At 39.4% G+C, this 20619-nt stretch overlaps 1 protein-coding gene across 1 annotated transcript in view; it reads right to left on the bottom strand.

The window, feature by feature from the left end:
- LOC139715880 (cyclic AMP-responsive element-binding protein 3-like protein 1) overlaps nucleotides 1-20619 on the bottom strand; it is a 50954-nt gene that overhangs the window by 14394 nt on the left and 15941 nt on the right. Inside the window, exons 2-3 of the mRNA XM_071627430.1 lie at nucleotides 3805-4009; nucleotides 2157-2477 (exon numbers count right to left, since the gene is read on the bottom strand). Coding sequence (XP_071483531.1) covers nucleotides 2157-2477; nucleotides 3805-4009 — 526 coding nt within the window. The remainder of the gene's footprint in view (nucleotides 1-2156; nucleotides 2478-3804; nucleotides 4010-20619) is intronic.

Here is a 20619-nt window from a genome sequence, read left to right as displayed (position 1 = left end):
GCATACAAAGTATAAAGCACTTGCTAAACCACAGGAGGGTTCTTCTGTAAAGATATTAGGGACCTTTAGATTTGCGGTGTAGACATTTGGACAACGATTGTGTTGACCATTCTCCCCTCTCCCTGCATCGTGTTGCAAAGTAGCTTTAGATTATGTGAGGACGCAAACTGTACAAAGTAAAATGGCACCCCCATATGATTAGTACATCTAGTAACTCTCTGTGTCATAAATTGAGCAGACGCAAAAATGGCACAGAATGCATAGTGCAAACTCAAATGAAGTGAGACTGATTTTGATTTAGGCAATTTTGTGCATGTGCACAGCATGTTTTTTCTTTTTCCTTTGAACTTCTGCATCGCAAAAGTCAAAAGCTCCATTTAAGAAGTATTATTGACTGGTGACAACATATGTGGCTGAGATATATTGTTAATTAATAATGGTGATACTTCTCCTGCAATTTCTGCATATTGTAGAAAAATCTTTCATCATCTATTTCTCATACACCACATGCAACCTACAAACAAATTTTGGTGAGAATGTTCAGGGCATTACAAGGCTGCAATGCTACCCCTCAGAGCACATTAGACGGACATATAAAAGGTGTCTGACCTCTGGCTATTGGATTTCATTTTCATTGTAATAAATTACAACAAACGTCGAGTCTTCGCTACATGTAGGAACTACTGAAAAGCTCAATCCCGCCTACAATCCGCTTTCCCTTATCAATGAAAGGGCAGCTATTCTGAGGAGCAACAGATTAGGCAGGGAGCTTTCAGTGTACATGGGCTTTTCTCTGAACACTCCTTTGCATTTGCGACCTTTAATTCTCACCTTCAGCAGTTTGTATTCATGAGGCATCATGTAACAATTTTCGTGTACACATAGATTAACATGGATCAACTCCAATGCACATACTGCAATGGCAAACTGAGTTTCAAAATCCTAAAGGGGCTTTGGGCTTCTTTTCTGTTTTTCCATCACATCGGAGACTCATTAATGTTGGGGATGGGGGTTGGGGGGGGGGGGGGAATATCAGAGTACAAAGAGTCATGCACTATATGGGGAAAAAGAGCAGCTTGTTGTGTCAGAGAAACATTCCTGCTCCATGATCCATAAAATAACAACCTTGTGCTTGGCAAACACACCTTGAAAACACAAATGCATCTACAGGGAAATAAGATCAAATCAGGCATTTTTGTTTTTCAGTAACAGCTACAGCCCCACCATGATACATAGTTTTCAGAATTAGCCAAAACGCAGAGGGATTTTCTTCTAGTTCGAACCAAAACACTAAAATCCCAAAGCCTCGTAGCTAATCGTGATCACACCTCTGCCCTCTTCCTACACTAGGCAAGATCCGTCGCCCTCAGTAAATATGGTCTGCAATGATTTGAATGTGCTTTAATGGGCAAGAAAAGGCAGCTGAAGGTAATAACTTGAAGACTGCTTCCATACACATTGTGACTGTAAAAATTGATCCTAATGCCACTTGCTGACAACCTTGGGAAAGTCTACTAAATAGCTCAAAACGAAAGAAGGATATGATGAAAATTGACAAATTGTGAGAACCTGTCAATCACAGCGGACCTGACAACTCTTTCTGAAAAATAAAATGTCTCTTTACTGTAAAACAGGGAATGTTCACCTGCATTTAATTTCATGAATTTTGCAAAATTAAAATGCAAGCGAAAGTTCGTGTCTACACTATATGCATTGAGTGCCAGTGGCAATTTGCGAAAATCTCATGCCGCAATAAAGGCCGTCGCCTTCAATTCACGAAAATTTCATGCCGCCAATATATCATGTTTTTACAGTACGGTAGCTCCCTGATTGGTAAGATATTCTTTGCCTACTGAGATGCATACAACATGTAATCATCTCCTTGATATCTCTTAGGATTCTAGCTGATTTTGATTGGTGAATGTTTAGCAGCTCCGTCTGAAGCACTGGTTTCAAGGCTCGTGAAAAAAATCAAGGTATGTTTTAGGTCATGTTTGGCCAGCTGTCTACAGGAACAATAGAATGTTACTCCAAATGAAGAAACACTACACTTCACAAGGTTAAGTCCCTCACTGCAAGATGCACATGTATGCTGTGTAAAATGGGATGACATTGTGATGATGTGATTGTGAGGGGTCAAAGTCCTTTGTATTTACCGCTATCAACAGCCAGCATGGTGGTGACGAGTTCCAACTTGATCTGCTTTGAGCCGTCGTGCTTGTGCTGGAGGGTGGTCGTGGACAGTCCGGGTAGGTTGAAATCTGCAAGGCTGCTGCGGGCCAGCGCCGAGGCATTGGCCGTCGCGGTCAAGATCGGCTGAGAGCCGCTCAGTGTATCCGTGGTCAGTATGTAGCGCGGGGCGGGGCTGCTGTCGCCGTGGTGATCGCCGCCCAGGAGGGGGAGGTGGTGGTCATTCTCGGGGGATACCGGGAGCATCTCGTCTAGCCCGTCAGAGTCGAAGTTGCTGTCCAGATCATCTGCTAGAGAGGAAAATGCAAACCAAAATGCCGGCATTTTAAGTCCCGCTCAGAGAGCTTTGTTCTCTTCCCACGCTTACATATGTAACATGCCATTCTACAAAGCACACTGCATCTAAGAGACTGTCGCGTTTAAACAGAGAAAAACACTTACCGGGTACTGACCGAACATGGATTTCAATCTGCAAACATGGCTTGACTTCCATGAACTCCACTTTTGTTTTTAACCAGGAAATGACATGACTATAGATGCATTAGTGGGAAGTGAGTCGTCCATCGAATGCACGTAATGCTTGTTAATCTGTGACAGCTATCTCCAGGTACAGATTAAGCACATGAACTTGTGATATAAAGGCACGTCACTAATCAGGGTGTCCTTGGCATTGAGTGTTTACATTGCATGCATTACAATGTTGAGTGTTTACATAGCATGCATTACAATGTTGCTAGAACATGCCACTGTTTTGTCATTTTATGATTTCCCTAGATACAGTGTAAGTGTTACTGCTCGTATATAATTTTCAAATCCCATACATTGACAAAACACATTAAAGAGACATTACATTGACAAAACACATTAAAGAGAACAAGTATTGTGCTGAATTCTTGTCATGTACACATTAAAAAAAAATTTTAAATTTGATTTGCTTCTCTGGTGGTGATGTGGGAAAAAAGAGATAGTATGGATACAAACTACATCCAAGTAAGATGACCTTTTATCTACAAAGTGTAGCCTTTCTACTGAGCGGAGTGGTGAGAATTTCATCTTCTGTCATCCCTGAATGAGCAGAGGAGAATCCCTGAAGGAGCTGATGTCATGGACTGACGATTTTAGCTCAGTCTTATCATTTGAGCCAAATAGCGTCTCGGATGATGACAGGGCAACTTAAGGTCTGTTCACACACACCCAAAGGTAGCAGTTTTTGAGAATTGATTTTTGCATCCCAATGCAAAAACCCTCTTTGTGTCTGTAGACACATGAAAAATCCAGAACCCTAAACGATACACAACGTGATGCGAAAATCTTGCAAAGAAACCATCGATTCTTTCAATTCCATACTGCAACTCCTTGCACTAGGTCCGCACACTTTATAGGAGCCCTGGGTCATGCTCTGGTCATTGTTTGGTCATTGTTCAGTCTGGAGATTCATAATACTTCACTTTGCAGATGACTCAGTTTCTTTCTTTTTTTTGTTTTTGTTGTGTGTGAACGGGTGCAAATAAAACAAATTTTCACATCGTGGTGCACAAAACGATCACTGCTGTGTGTGAAAGCGGCTATAATGTACAATTTGTAGGTGTAAGAGCCATTGCAGAGCAAACCTACCCTCCTGCTTGATGTCCTTCATAAGGGGAGAGCTCGGCTCACTGATCATGGAGTAGCTGTGCTCTGTGGTGATCTGGGGCGACGGCGAGGACGGGGCATCCCCGCACACGATCTTGTCGGACAGGAGGGGGTCATCGTCGAACAGGTAGTCGTACTCGTAGTAGCTGGATGAAGACGAGATGCCTTCTAGGTGGTCAGTCATTGGCTGGACATTGGTAATAGATAAGAGAGAATGGAAGACCAAACTTTATTAACTCATATCACAGATGACAACACAATAAGTATATTTTGTTGTAGAGAGTATTAAATTCTGGTAAAAAACATTGTATCCACTGTAGTATGACACAGTACTAGTGAGCAGAAAGGAATGTCATATCATGCGACCATGAGACACAAGGTGCTTTTATCTTGATCCATGGAATGATAGAATCATGATTTTATACATAAATCCACAAATGTTCATCTGAATTCTAAACAAAGAAGGGAGAAACACTGCAGAATATCCCTATACTGTACAGTGTTACATTCTGTAAAATTCTTAAGACTCCAAACACACAGTTTCAGTCTATTTTGGGGCACATTTTTCTCCTTTTACCATGAAGATACACAACAGGGCAGCCAGAAACTTACCATTCTTTTGTTCAGAAAACAAGCATTAACAATGACTGAGAAAACATACAAATTTATCAGAAATCACACAAAATACCAACAGTGGGTGATGCTCTACAGAAGGAAGCAGTCCGGAAAAGGAAACTGCAACATTGTACATTGTGTGCTTTCATAACAAAGAATGCTTGTTCAGCTAGTATAGCTAGGTAGTCCTTTTGAGTCTACAATCCTTGGTGAAGTCAAAATTTGCAAAAAGGGGGGTAAAGGAGAAGGATGAAAGTGGCACCATGCTTGATGAAGACTTTCTTCAGCTGCAGTTTTTGGGGTGTGTACCCCTGATCCTTATCTTAGTAAGATAAGAGAAACAGTCAGAGCTGGAGGGACTGCACGTTTTGCAAACAAGAAGAGTTCTAGTGTCATGCAAATTCAGAGTCAACATTACTTTTGCGGAGTTCATTCAGCCAGTCATACCTGATGAAAGTTCATGGTGAGGACATTGTAGGTACACATTAAAGCTATGACAGTTTAATTCGGGCCTTACACCAACAGTTTCCATTCTACTTTTTTCATCTTCTCCCTGGGACTAGAGAGCTGTGCACTCTAATTCAAAACAGATTGGAAATCCAAGAATATTTTGTATCCAAGTTTGCAACATGTTTCCTATTCATAGACTTCTGAAGAAGATGTCTTTCACATTGCAGTACTTTGGGGAAAGTTGAAAAGGTCTTTGTTCAAGGTCTGCTTTTGTAGAATGGTATTCATCCCAAGGGTTATATCAGTGCTCAGAGATTTTCATGGCATTGAAGTTTGATGACCCGGTAACATAAACCATCGCTTCATCTCCAGAGTTATTATATTCTCCTATATCTAACATAAAATTACTTGTGCTAGAACAGAAGACCTCAATGATATTGTGTCATTCTCTTAACAAAATTAGAGAAAAACTAATTCATCACAAATGGCAAAGGTAAATATTTTGGCTCCTGTTGCGCAACAAGGTGCAGACAAGAAGTTACACATCATCTATCTTCCTGCTTTGTTTGACTTGGCCTCTACCCTCTTCCCCCTCCCCCCTCTTCAACAGCAATGCCCTGGGACAAATATAAGTTAGCCCTATAACTAGTCTTCAATTCCAGCCTAAAACCTGCTGCCATGACATTGATAACCAGAACTGATAGAGTCAATTACTTCAAACTAAAGAGACTGCTTTTGTAAAAGTCAGTCACATGAGTTGCGGCAAGTTTCGGCTCAAATCCAGTTGTTTCCGCCTCAGCAAACAAGAATGAGTGTATAACCCGTGTACTGAAATCCTATGGAGAAAGTCTACCATGGTGACAATTTTTAAGACTTTTTAAAGTCAACTGCCATTGTGGCATAATGTCACAAACAGCCAACAATGCAGAACTCAATCGCATCAGTCATGTCGCGAGCATCTTGCGACAGGATGCGTCTAATTCGGGCCGAGAGATGAACCAGCTGCGTGCCCTCCGTGACATCACAGGAAGCCATCGAAGAGTCGAATCAGACGTGCCATTGACAACCACAGAGCAAAGCTGCTCTTCTACACTAGTAACAGCCACAACAACTGTCGTGTTGCCAAAAACTATCACTGACACTAAAACGGTGGAAAGTTCAACATTCACACGCTTAACACATGCTAGCTCCCACACATTCTACACAAAAGGCACCAACAACTTAACTCAAAACTGAATTATCACGCATCACCCTTTCTACCTTCGATGACAAGTCATATTTGAAATGTCATAAGGTCAACTAGTTGAGCAAGAAATTACGGCAGCATGTTGCATCAAACAAGGTTCAAGTCTACCAGCCAAATCAGTGAGGCACATAAATGAGGCACTCTTCCACGCTTTGGTGACAATACCAAGATTTTGGCTTGACATTGTCATGACGAATACACACATTTGCCAAGTTATGGTTAAATGATCTCAGAAAGAGAAGCTCCTCATGAATGGCTCATCTGGCATGTTAACTTCTAACCTCTGCACTAGACTGCTAATAATTTACCTTGACCATATTTCTATTCTTCTCTGCAGTGGACTTAAAGTTAATGGTGAAACAAGGCAAAGAAAGCAAAAAAGCAAAAGAACTCCTAGTTTCTGAGCCTAATGATGGCTCCTCTCAAGACAAGATCCATTTGATAATCAGCTTTTCAAATCAGACAGGAATACTATGAATGCCAAATATTTCACAGCATGAAATTTTCGCAACATGTAGTGTGTAGAAGAACTTTCACATGCATTTTAATTTTGTGAACGATGACTGTCGCAAAATTCACAAAATAAAAATGTGTCTGAACATTTGTGATCTTACAATATTCAGTCATTTTATCCGTCCATACAGACAATATATTATAAGTAATTTTTCAAGAAGTCATACAAAAAAAAAGAAAACATGGGGCAGTCTAGTGAATCAATCATCGTCATAGCTGACTCCTGAGATTTGTCAATCTAATTTCTTTCAGTTCAATAGTGTTATCAATTGTACAATAATCATAAGGTATCAACACAACAAGTCACAATGTGTACCATTTTTGTCTTGAACCAACAAAAGTTGATGAGTTGCTCTACTGCACTGCAGACAAAGGGGAATCTGTGAGTACCTGGTACTTATTCTTCCTGTAAATGCAGTTATTGTAACGTGAGTTGATATTCAAAGTACTGATAAGAACCAAGAGGCCAGGCTCAACTCAAAACAAGAGGAATAAGAACTTTGAGAGCAGTCACGACCTTGTCTGAGCGCAGCTCTCAAACTCAGCAAAGACAAATACAAGAGCACCAGCGCAGCTTTATGAAACTATATTCATCAAGTGCGGGTCGTTTGAGTGGGGAAATAAATCAACATTTATTGCAAATAAATATTGGCCAAATCAAAATCCTTGGAGGGCTCATCACTATCAAGGTGTGAACTGAAGTCAATGGCACACACTTATTTCACCTTGTGCCAAATTTATTTGGACTTCCTTATAAGTTTTTTTTTTTTTAAGTCATTCAGGTGTAGATCGTGAAGGTTCTCCCAATTAAGATTTTGAATGTATTGATAGTCACTTGGCCTCTTTCTTATCTCAAACCCATTCATATCTCTAGATTCTATCAATCATATTATGTCAGGCATTTGAAATATAATGCAATCATTAAATAACAAGACAATGAGACTCTTAAAGGAATTGAACTCTTTTATAGTTTTAGTACGTGTGTAAGTCCAATTCACTGAGGCCCCACATCTCTACAAACTTGTCTTTTACATGGGCCTCTCTTTTACAATAATACAATGAATTTGAACAATTATTTTTTTTTATTTTGAGTATGTGTGAATATTCTGTATTACATTGATTTGTTGTATCTTACCCCCCCAAAAAAAAGTGATATTGGAAATAAAACTTGATTTGAAGTGATAAACAAAAAATGATAACACACAACTGCAGTATCTCTGCCAACTATCCACAAGAGCCTCATCCTGCAGTCTGTCCTTGATAAGTGTGGTAAAACAGAATACCACCGCCATATGTTTGAATTCTCAGCATTTCACACCTGCACTATAAATATCAAACGCCCACCCAATCTTCCTACACTAGTGTCTGAACTAAACAGGCTTTCCGTTTCACACACAGACATCGTGTATTGGCCAGTGAGGCAAGAGGAAAACATGTAGGCCTACAGCCCAACATAGTTAACCACAAGCCACAAAGGGGGGGGGGGGGGGGGGGGTAGTGCATAGTAGTACAATATGTCAATATTCTACATTTCTGCTAGTACACCAAAAAAGGTAAACAATATCAACTGGGAATTAATTATGGCTATGGGACCAGCAGGTATTCTAACACTGAAAATACACACACCACACAGGTGTCTAACCACACACAAAAATCTATCACTTACGATAGATCCATGTACACCTGTACATTCCAATTTGTTTTATAGTCAGAAATTAATATTCCAGAACATTCAGAGATATCATAAATAACAGGAGCGTTTTCAATTTCCACTGGCCAGATGGACTACAATTTTTTGTATATCCTGAAGACCTTGTTATGACTTACATATCAAATATATTGCCAATACATAAAATCTGATTTGCCTGCATTAATTATTGCTATGAAAGGCAAGTCTCAGGCAAGCTATTTGATTACAAAGAACATAAAACTTCTATCTACAGTACAGTGTACATGCATAATCAAGACAAGAATTTATTCTATCGACACAGCATGTGTACAGACTGACTACCGATATACAAATCTGTATCTTGAAGACTTTGGCCAACGTTTCAGCAACAACACGCACACAAATGTGTGTACATCCTCAAGCATTCAGTCATTCAGTAAATTCCATATCCCCACACAGACGAGTGCAGGAAAGCTGGCATGCGCAACATGTACATCCTGCACGTAGAACTGCGTTGGTTGTTCATTATTGAGACATAAATTCCCAACTTTTTACTGCAATGTAGATATTTCGAGGCTGACAGGATGTGGTATGAAACATACGCCAGTCGCATATCTCTGCATAAAACAGTAAAAAGGTTCTAAGATACAGTAAAAAGGTTCTAAGATTATAAAGCACATTCTTGCTTCACCGTCAGAAAGAGGAAATTCAAGACACTGTTAATACTGCAAATGTTATGCAGCATTGGGCATTCGTCTTGACAAAAACCAGACTATACGTATGCAGGGCTTCATACCTACTTCCATCATAAACCTCAGTAATGAGGCCGATACTAATATTTCACAAGGAAAAGCCGTATAATGTCAAGTGACTGAGCAAATGAAATATAATTATGGACTTCCTTGCAGCTCTATAATGGCAGTTTCATCATATTCTGATATTCTCAACTTACGCGAGACATAGGAAACAGACCTCTCAATGTAATATGCGTCATACAGTCCTTTTTACTACTACACATTTTATCCCAAAACACCCGCTATTAAATAGTTTGACCAGTTGCAGTATGCTGCCATCCTTACTCTAGTTACTGTACTGAACTGAGATTTCATAAAACTTCATTACCTGTTGTTAAATCATCAAGAAATATTTAAGGGTGAAAAATCCAATGATTTTCTTGTCAAACCCTTCTTTGCATATGTATAATGATGTGCCTTATATTTCACATAGGTTTTCAAGTCTAATAATTGAACATAATATATTTGAAGACAAAAATTACAACAAAAACAAATAACAAATATTTCATAATTGCAGATCTACAACTCTAGTTATACAATGCTTACGATCAAATCACATGTGTGAAACTCAGAGTGTATGGGAGTGGGGAACGAAATAATGATTAACACCTGTCCACCTGTTCTTGATTGTTTTCCTCACAGTTTGCTGGGCTGGCCAGTGGGTGACAAATGAATGAATGTTGATTTTACAGCAGGGCTCTGTGTATACCTAATATGTATTCTGCACTTTACATCATGGAGAGGTAAAGAGGGTGTGTAGTGTGTAGGTGGGTGGTTGTTGGGGGAGGGGTGGTTGTTGGGGGGGGGGGTGGTTGTTGGGGGGAGGGGTGGTTGTGGGGGGGGGGTGGGGTAAGGGAGAGGTAAAGAAAGCATTTCAATTCCACCATGCCCAATCTGCAGCATGCATCCAAAGCCCAATCCACGGAAAATTTGAAGTATGTGTGTATTGGTACGCTGAGTGTAGGGCCTACTGTCATGTATACACTGTACATAAATATGCACATGTAGGCTCCAGGAAGAAGCAGGTGTGCATCTGTTTACATTTTCACACGCTGTATGTTCAATGGAAAGAACCATCTTTGCACACTGTTATGCTTGTATGGGAGGGCCTATGGAGAAAGATGCAATACATACAGTACAAGCACCACTTGTAGTGTAGGTCAATGTGTTGGTAGTCCTTTCTGGGTATAGTACACACCTCTTTTTCTTGGTGACTGTTGTCACGGGAAGTCCTTGGTGTGAATTACAATGTTGGTTAGATTTGTACTGTCTAGTCCTATTTCAAACAGTATTTTCTAGTAGACTAAATATAAACCCTATCTGCATGCCTACTAATGGTTTCCTGTAGGGGTCCTACTCCTCAAGAGCCGAGTTATGGTAAAGCAACAAACTTAAAGGTCCTGTTTACCTTTGGGAGCAGTGATTTAAACTTGTTTATGATATCACTTCTGATGCATATGTGTAGGTCAGTTGTATTGTCACAAAACCTCCTACCATATAAAATTTTTGCATTAAAGCCTAAAATATAAGTAGATATCACTATCTTTCTCATAAAACCATAACTGTGCACGATTTAGTCTGGAAACATTTTTATTATAACTATTGTTCAAATTTTGTATATTTAACAATCAATACTTTTTAATAATATTAATTATACTGGTTTGAATTTCTACATTGATTGTTTCTATCCTTAACTCACATTTTAGAATTGTTTTGAAGCACTAAAGCTGGGTTTTTGTTTCATCTGCAAATGGGAGATTATGCCTTTAAAAAGGAGTCCTTACCACTACCCTTTTAAAGGGATCGTACAGTTCTGGTTGAGACCTAATTTCAGGTTTCTAACATTTTTAGGTGAGATAATGAGAAATCTCATATGAAATATGAAAGAGCATGCAATCTTATGAAGAATTCAACGTTTATTTGATAAAAATTGGTTTTGAAATGGCTGAGATATCCAAAAAAGAACGATTCTAATAAAGTGTGGGACCCACACTTTGTAACGATCGCTTGTTTTACTTTGTTTTTGGATGTTTCAGTTATTCCAAACCCGATTTTCATCAAATAAACTTTGAATTCCTCTTAAAATGGTATGCTCTGTGCTATATCATAAGTGTTTTCTTGGTATCTTGCAAAAATTCGAAAGCCTATTTCTCATCTCAACCAAAACTGTACTATCCCTTTAACACACTTGCTTGAGTCTCATTTTCACATCCGCTGATAAATGTAATTCTCACCTTAGTCATCGGAATTATTTTTATATTGTTCCAGACACTATGAACCATTTACTAGTACATTGTATTCTGTTCTTGTAGCTGGTGATACTATTCTGATGATAAAATATGGCAGAACACTTAATAGGGCAAACAAACAAACAAAAAATATTAGAGCAGCACAGAGCTATAAGCAGTGCCCTCAGCATCTTTCTGAGATTAAACTCAAGTGTCACATTCAATTATGGCATCCATCAGGAACAGTTGTCTTCCAAGACCGTATTAAAACACTGACTGAGGAGTATCTGTCACTGTGTGGTACTGTTGAAGGTTTTTTTTTTTTGACATACGAGATTCTTGACAAGCCCAATCTACGTATGTATTACTGTAATCAACGCTCACAAAAGCAATGTTTCCATTTCTCTATAGAGAGTACAGGATGGAGGCAGAGAGACGAGAAATATACGATACGAAACCACAGACATACAAAGGCCTACACTGTCTGGATTTGGCAACTGTAAGTTTATTCTAAGAATACAACAGAGATTCAACCGTTTAAGGTCACAATATGAAGTCTGGAGGCACGTACGTAGGCCTACATGTAGGGAACCTTGATTGATATGTCATTCACTTCAGCTATATTTTAATTTTTATATACACTGTAATCTTACTGCCATATGTGCTATTTGAAAATCCATCATGAAAGTGAAACGTATCATGCCTCAGTACCAGAATTCTTTGGGTATGAATGAACATGATTAACTCTTGCTGCTTTGATAGAAGCAATAATTCCAATTTGCTGGAGGTCTTGTGTATACCCTCATGCCATAGGCCCTATGTGATATTCATAAATCAGAATGTGGCTCTTGTCAATCGCACATGGATGTGGACATAATACTTGTGAAATTCCATTCCTATTGAAGGCCCCACCCACTCTCCAATCCTCAACCCTTGCTCACAAAGAATACTCATCCACTGTAAACTCCTGAAAAGATCTTCTCTCTCACAGACCTGATGAACTATGCGACTTCTAAAGAAGCCACTTTTGTGAATGGGTATGATTTTCCAAACAGCGTGAATTTCCAAGGCAGTGATTACCTGCATCCCACCCCTTTCAATTCAAAAGCTTCCAGTAAGCACTAATCCATTCTTTTAATAGACTTGAATGCACCATCCGATCTTACACTCTCCCATTGACAAAGTACATTGTACACAGACACACACACACAGCAGAGTACTTCTTATGAATAAATGCCCTCCATGCAGTTCATGCAAGGGTCAAGCTGGAACTACTTTCACAATTTGATGAATATTCATGAAGGGGTGGGGTACCTTCTGGGCCAGGGATGGAAATCTGCTCCCAGTCAGTATTTCTTCTTCCATTATTTTGGTTAAAACTATAAGTGCAAGTGTATGATATGTTTGCCTTGAACCAGCTCTCACCGGATAGCTGGAACATCTATACTGGCAGCCATAGAATACATAACCAAATTTGGTAGATTAACAATGACAATAGACATTGAATCTCATTGACAAAATACATTTTTTTTTTAAGAGTTCCTTCCATGCTTCATAGCAGATTTTTGATGTGAAAGGAACCTGGAATATTCCATTCGCTAAGGGGGTCCAAGCAGGAAAGGGCCAGGATAGGTCAAAACCCAGACAGCATCGGGGTGCCTTGCTGTGCTGAGCTTGACAAAAAACAGAAAAAAAAAACAGTGGCAATTGAGGTCAAATCTGACACAAGAGTGCTGAGGTCAGTGGAATTTCATGGGAAAGCTGCAGCTGGTATGCCACAGCTCTGATGCAAATGTGAATGTTTAGAATGATCCAGAGAGACCCACCCTTGCAAGAAAACAGTCTGATGCAACATGTCCCAGCCTAAAAAGCTAAAAATCAGTGTTGAACTTGCAGAATTTATGAAAGTTCTTGAATGTCCACCTTCCATTATGTAATGGCAACTGACCTCTGACAAAGCTACGGAAATAGTCTCTAAAACCTCACTGACTCATTCGCTTCTGCAGGAAATGTCCCTCTTATATTATGTATGGACTGTTAGTTTAATCTCTTGGTTTTCAAGAAACAAGGTTTGTTACATTCACCTTGCCACTGTGGGCTACTCACGGGCAACCACACACACATCTAACATGAATGTTTGAGTTTTGTTTGTGTGTTTGTTTTTTTGGCAGGAATAATACCTGATGTACATACTGGCAAAGCAAAGCAACATGCGGTTTCTGTCCAACACACTCTTCAAACAACAAGGATGACGAAAATAACAGATGCAGCTGTAGACATACATCACTGCCTCTAAATTCAGAATTCTTCTTCTCCCGTTAGATGTTGCAGCATTTCCCACGCTAGTTTTACTTCTGTCATCACATTTGGAAAGCTCCTGTATGAATATGATGCAAATAAGAACTTCACCGAATTCGAAACCATTTAAATGAAAAAGAAAACCTTTTTAAAGATATCAAAAAATGAAAAAAACAAAGCTATAAGTTTAATTCAGAGTTTGAATGGTTGATCACACACATCATGGGATACTCTATTCTTGATCATGTCACCTGACTACATTGAATTGAAAAGGAATGTTAACAGCTTGCTGCAGACTGTTTGCCAATAAAAGAAGGTCATGGAACATGAGACTGCCTGATTCAATAATTCTGTGTCCTGCGATAAAATGATTATGGTACACCCAACACATACTGTAAATGAGAGAACACTTTGGTTTCTGTGTGTGGTTCTTGTCTGCACAAAACTTGCATGAAGTGAATACAATGTCTTTCATCTCAAGCCCACACAAACAGAAAAGTGGTGTCATGCAATACTTCATGCTTATATCACGAACAGTTGTATGTTGTCCGTACGCGGTCTTTTTTGTGTGTAAGTTTGTAAAACAAATGTGTGGGTATGTATGCCCACATGAGTATGAGTTCTACATCACACACTCCATCCGTCTGAAGTACTTCACCCAACAATACTGCCATCTGTTCCATATTTGTCTCGAGAGGAGTTTGATGCAAAGTGAAAGTTACAGGTTCCATAAAAGGACTTCACAGTATAAACATGATGCTCGACTGCAGTAGGTCTGTCATGAAACAGTCCATACTATGCAAGTCTGAAGATGCATTTTCATAAAGAATGTTTACACTGCAACTCTGGCATTTCTTACACTATCTTTTAAAACTTGTAGCTGATCAATATTTCATTTGAGCCAACTGTCTCTGTCAAACAGTTTGACTATCCTTTTATCAGCCTTTCACTGTGCTCAATATGCAATTTAACTGAAACACAAGACTATCAACTCAAATCAATGGAATCATGGACATAAAAGATGGACAGAGTGCTGATTTGAAGCTGACTCAAGCACTGTCTGCAAGAAGTACTGTAAAACATGATATATTCGCGGCATGAATTTTTCGCGGATTGGAGGCGACGGCTTTATTTGCGGCATGAAATTTTCGCAAACTGCCACTGGCATTCAATGCATGTAATGTAGACAAGAACTTTCGCGTGCATTTTAATTTTGCGAATCTTGGCGCTCGTGAAATTCGTGTAATTCAAAAGCACGCGAAAATTCCTCATTTTACAGTAATCAAGAGGTATGTAGAGCATTTCACAAGACTTGTTCATTGCATGCTCATGAGAGAAGGGTCTGAAAAGAGTATGTGTGAAAGCAAGAGGTATGGAAGCTGAGACTATGCGGTAGACTTGAACTTAGTATGACTCCTCCCATCAGCAGGTAGCCTTCACCTCCCATGATAACTGACCTCCAGTTGACCACCCCTGACCCTCTGTGGAACCAATTCCCCACCAGTGTTCATCCCATTTAGTATCTCATACTGTGATCGCATCTCACATAATAATAGGACAGGACATCCTACGCAATCCTACAAGGGCAGGGTACAGGGGATTACATTACCATAGATACACCGTAGTAGTCTACCCAATCACAGAAACAGATAGCATGGGGCATTGCATTACAATAAATATTATACTGCCCAGTCATAGTAATACGGCAGGACATCCTATACAAGTCCTAGGGTCCAAGTACGGAGCATACTAGAATGCCCAGTCACTGCACTTGCCAAAAAGCGAGTTTTAGTTTTCCCTGATATGTGAATGGGCTACAAATGTGGGTTTGTAGGACTCTCATCACACATTGGCATAACAACATGGTTGTCATGGCAACAGTAAGCTAAAAACTAATGAAATGCAGAAGGTTACAAACCGGGTAAGTATTTTTCTTCTATAGAAAACAGGGTAATACACACAGTCTAGAATAGCAAGAATTGATGACTCCATACAGTACATGTGGCTCATTACAAATACGAAATATGAGCAGCATTCAGTAGCTTTCCTTTTTTCATATTCACTCAATATGATATACGCTCTACACCTTCTAAACCTCAGAGTAAGCTGTAACCTCACTGATAAATTTCATAGATCTATAAAAGTGGTATGATGAAAATAAAATACTGAAGCACCATTATAACAACCCCCACAGGGATAATGCTGGTATAAGGAACACCCTCAGACTCATCTGAGGGAATAGAATTACAGATAAATCACTGCATTGCTCACCGCCAGAAGAGGGTAGTCGGATGATAAATGCAGGTAGTGAGCAAGGACGCGGCATTTCCGTAAAACCTCTCAAGAAATAAGATGCATGTAAGGACAATCCCTATCAATGTGTTGTTGCACACTGGAGATGAGTGTCAAATTTCACCATACATGCTTCACAGAGTTTCTTAGTGCTGTATCACCCATATCATTATCATATAGCAAGAGAAGTGTAAGGAAGCAAAACTTACTGCAAAATACTGTAAGCCACCCACTATGACAAAAAAAAAAGAGTCTCTTGGTGCTGTATCACCCATATCATTATCATATAGCAAGAGAAGTGTAGGGAAGCAAAACTTACTGCAAACTACTGTAAGCCACCCACTATGAAAAAAAAAAGAACAATCAAAATGCAGGCAAACAATTACAGCAAACAAACATCGAAGACACCTTTGTCATATTGCTCAGCAATGAGCCATGAGGGAAGTCCAAGGAAACCAGGGGGCTGTTTCCCTTAGCTCTAAAAATCAATCCTATGTTCAATTCACCTGATCTTAGGAACAATTTTGCGACCTTATCTGTCCTCAGAGGTAAGTAACTGTTTCACTACAACATTTGGGAGCAACATCTTGTACCCACTTTGCCACATTCTGGAATGTCTACTATCATTCCCTAACTAGATCTGGTCTGAATCTATCCCAACTTTGGGTTCATGGTTTGGCTCCATATAGTTCCCATGTTATTGTTAGTGACACAGGCCCCAGATCTGCTGAAGAGGACACAGGGTCAAACCTCGAGTTTTATCAGGATTACAGCTTAAAAGAGGTGAAAGAAAAAGATCACAATGGCCGCATCACAGAATTACAAGTGCATAGCAACCAACATCCCTCTTCTCCAAACTCTCCCTACCCAAACCCTTCATAGATTTCCATATGAATAGGCCTACAGGTTGAGGTCTCTACAACTTTCAAGGCAAACATCAGAGACTTCCGTCAGACCAGGGTCTTCCTTTCCTTTGCATATCTACCTACGGCCATAGAAATGGGATTCAAAACGTGGGCAGCAGTTCATCAGCTCCTTCAGGAGATATTGTAGGGGGCAAATGAGCTGCTGGAGGGGGGCATTGTTTACCCCCTCATGCCATTCGGTAAACAACATGTTTCCAGCCAACCAGGAATGGAGGAAACTATGGTGTTTTAGTACAAATATGGCTTTGCCCCATTGTTTGGACTCCACCCAGCAACACTCTTTTACCCAAACCAGTCTACCATTTCACTTTTCCTCTCATTCTTCTAAAGAGAAAGCTGTATCTTTACTTGTACTGATAATCTCTTTTGAAAGTGAATCTTGTCTCATTTAACTGATGACAGAATTAGAGAACAGAGCTGTCGGCTATTTTTGTTTCAGAGATCGCAATGCAATTTCTTTTTTGAAACTTCATTCTCTTCAGTATCAACATTTGTGCATCTGAGGTTCCGTCTCTGTACATGCTTTAAAATCTACACTGGCACAAATGTTATAACATTTCACAAGAGAAAGTGTTGCCAGTCAAGAAGTGTCACTACTGTGCCAACACAAACTAATCTGGGCCCCATTTTTTCAAAAGATAAACCGATTGTAAATTCCCCTACCATACAGGCTGTCATAGCCTTTTATGACAGAAATCAACAATATAATCAATTATAACTCTTCATAACATAGGGCCCTGGACTTTTAAACAAAGAGCAATGTGTGGCTTTGGGAATGATTTCATTTCATCTGATCTCATTTTCTGTGAATTGTTTACAAGGAATCAAGCAGGAAAGGGTGCCAAATAAAGGGATCCGAGTGTTTTGTAAACCATGTAATATTTATTGACAAAGTTTAAGACCAACTGTCACTTTATTTGATCACACCTACTCTGACAAGACATTTCCTGTACAATTAATGTCACAGAATTATTCATTTGCCCTTGCCCATTTTTATGTAGACACATGATCAATAAAAACTTGATTTATGTCTCACAGCCCCCCCCCCCCCCCTCCCCTTCCACCCAGGCATTGTTATCCCATGTCTCTCATTTCATGTTGATGCAAAATAGGCTGGCACAAAGTGGCAGTGAGTAAATGCCTTGGCTATGTTATACAGAAAAAAAATAAATGGCAGATCTGCCTACAGGTATGTTTTTTAGCAAGCTGCATTTTTTAGCAAGCTCCCCCCCCCCAAACCTACACTGTATCTACAACTCTATTATGACATGGGATATTCATAAATTTATCTATCTCTCCCACACTTCATTTATGTATATCCTATATAACGTACAAACTGTATCTACATAGCCATCCAAATAACTATGTCTATTTACACAATCCTCTACAAATCCACATTCCATTATATGTATACAACTTTTAGGACCCTGCCAATTAATTGAACACCAAGCTCAGACGGTTATAATATCTGACCAGGGCCCTGTTGCATAAAACCCTTACCGCTGGACTTACCGCTCCTTTCTAGCGGTAAGTCTTCAAATTAGCGGTAAATTTTATAATCCTTGATGTTGATTGGCTGTGACGCCTAATTTTGACGGTAGTTACCATTGAAATTCAATGGTAAGTTTTATGCAACGGGCCACAGGAAAATATCAAGCATTACAACCTTTGGAATTTGGTAATTCTACAACCATTAGCAAACAGGAAGTTTGTTCTGTAAAGTTCATGTCCTCTGATCATGAAATATTTTAGAACCCACCTTTGACTTGACTTAAAATATTACGATAATAAAAAAGTACTAGAGCCTTTGCAGTATGAGGCCTTTACAACTCAAAGGTACCGAAAAGAAGTTAAAATGAATTTCTCTATGACACACTAACAAGATTCGACAAGGGCAAGGCTAGACAAGGGCAATGCATGACTACATGATCCTGTACAGCTCACATATGATTAGTTACCATGGCAACCTGGGAAATAGATCCTTGTCCACAGGGACTGAACACATTACCAAACAATGCACTGGAAGAATGCATAAAGAACCAAATAAATGAATGACTGAATCATAACTGAAATACAGTCAGCGAGTAGTAAATATCACTGGGCTGTCATATTGTACAATGACCTTGATTATCTCTGCCTGGGATAATCCTCCTTGAAGTAAGACTAGCAATCCATATGAAGTCTGCACGACGAGATATGACTCACTGCCGTATACTATGTAGCAAATCTTTGCCCAGCCTATCGACGATTATGTCTGATTAAAAGCTTTTGTATAATATGTGATAAACACAACCTACAACTCATTCACCTTGGCACATGCATTAAGCTGTATAAGGCCAAAAAAAAAAAATTGTTGCATTGGCGTAACATAAGATTTTCAAATAGGGTCGGTCGGGCAGATTTTTTTTTTTTTTTTTTTTTTTTTTTTGCTACCTGCATTTTACGTGTAAAACTCGTGCTCAGCTCAGTAAACAGTTACAACTGCTGCACCGAATGTGCTGTGTTCATCTATTCTACAAATCATTTATGAGGCCGATATTACTGGAATTATACCCCTTCACAGAATTTAAAGATGTTGAAATCCCTATCCTGAATGTTTTCACTTCATATTTTACTATTTTGACTTAGATAAGATAGATGCAAATTGACCCATATGTACGATCTTTTCATCGCACACGGCGATCTCTATTACAGTCCCACATATACAGATTCGTGTAAGTTCTCCACACAAGAAACCTATGGCAAAACTGTGCACAATACATCGCAGTCTGAATGCTACGTATACACTGAATAAATCTTGTTAAGAGTACGTGTCCGTGTTGGAAACAGATGACGTACTGATCAAGGAAGGCTTATGCGAGGCGCTAGATCTCTCCCTCGTACATCCGATATCCCCAGAGCCGTTTCCACTTCCGGGTTTGTGCGATCGCGATCGCAATCAACAAGATATTTGATATCGATAGCAAAAAAAATAATAAAAAAACATGGGGTCGGCGGAATTTTTTGGGTCGGGCGGGTTACGCCAATGCAACAATTTTTTTTTTTTTGGCCTAACAATCACATTCTTTACAATCAATGTGGTTCTGTGTATATAATGTGGGAATTGCATGCCTACAGGATAGGATCCCATTTTATTCAGAGAATCAGTTGTGTTAGGCTTGAAGAAACAGAAATGACTGCAGATTGAATATTGTTTTCTCCATTATACACACTGCTATTACCCTATGTACCTTTTCAATGTGCTTTGGATTCATGACACAGCAACTGGGCACAGCTACAATGTGCATGTATTCTCTTATGCAACATGCAATATAATATTCATTTTCTCTCTCTCTCTCTCTCTCTTTGTCTTATATTGATTTGACTGGCAATTAAAGAATAATACTCCCTGAATGAGTACATGTTAACAGCTTTGAATGACACGAGTAGATATGAAGGCCAAACTGAGAAATTAGCCACATTTGTAACAGCATCACTATTCCAACAAACAACTACATATCACTGTGTATTCATCGTACAGAATAATAATGGATGTCCCATATGTTTGGTGCTTGTGACAAAGGCCTATCTGATAGCAGCTGGTGATCTAGTTATTTGTGTATGGCATCACTATTCTTTTTACACTGTAAGACCCTACAATCCTCTGGAGTGAGGTTATATAGCATTCTTATACAAGTTCAAGGTTCCAGGTATTACCCTTCTACACTGAATGGGGGGTACTAACAGTGCTTTATGTCTGCATCACAATTTAGCGTGTGTGGGACTG

This window comes from Diadema antillarum, unplaced genomic scaffold, assembly GCF_040938485.1.
Source record: "Diadema antillarum isolate AM-2024a unplaced genomic scaffold, OU_Dant_1.0 scf00000057, whole genome shotgun sequence".
NCBI lineage: Eukaryota > Metazoa > Echinodermata > Echinoidea > Diadematoida > Diadematidae > Diadema > Diadema antillarum.
The sequence above is the reverse complement of the archived record's forward strand: the minus strand, read 5'-3'. Positions and strand labels throughout refer to the sequence as shown.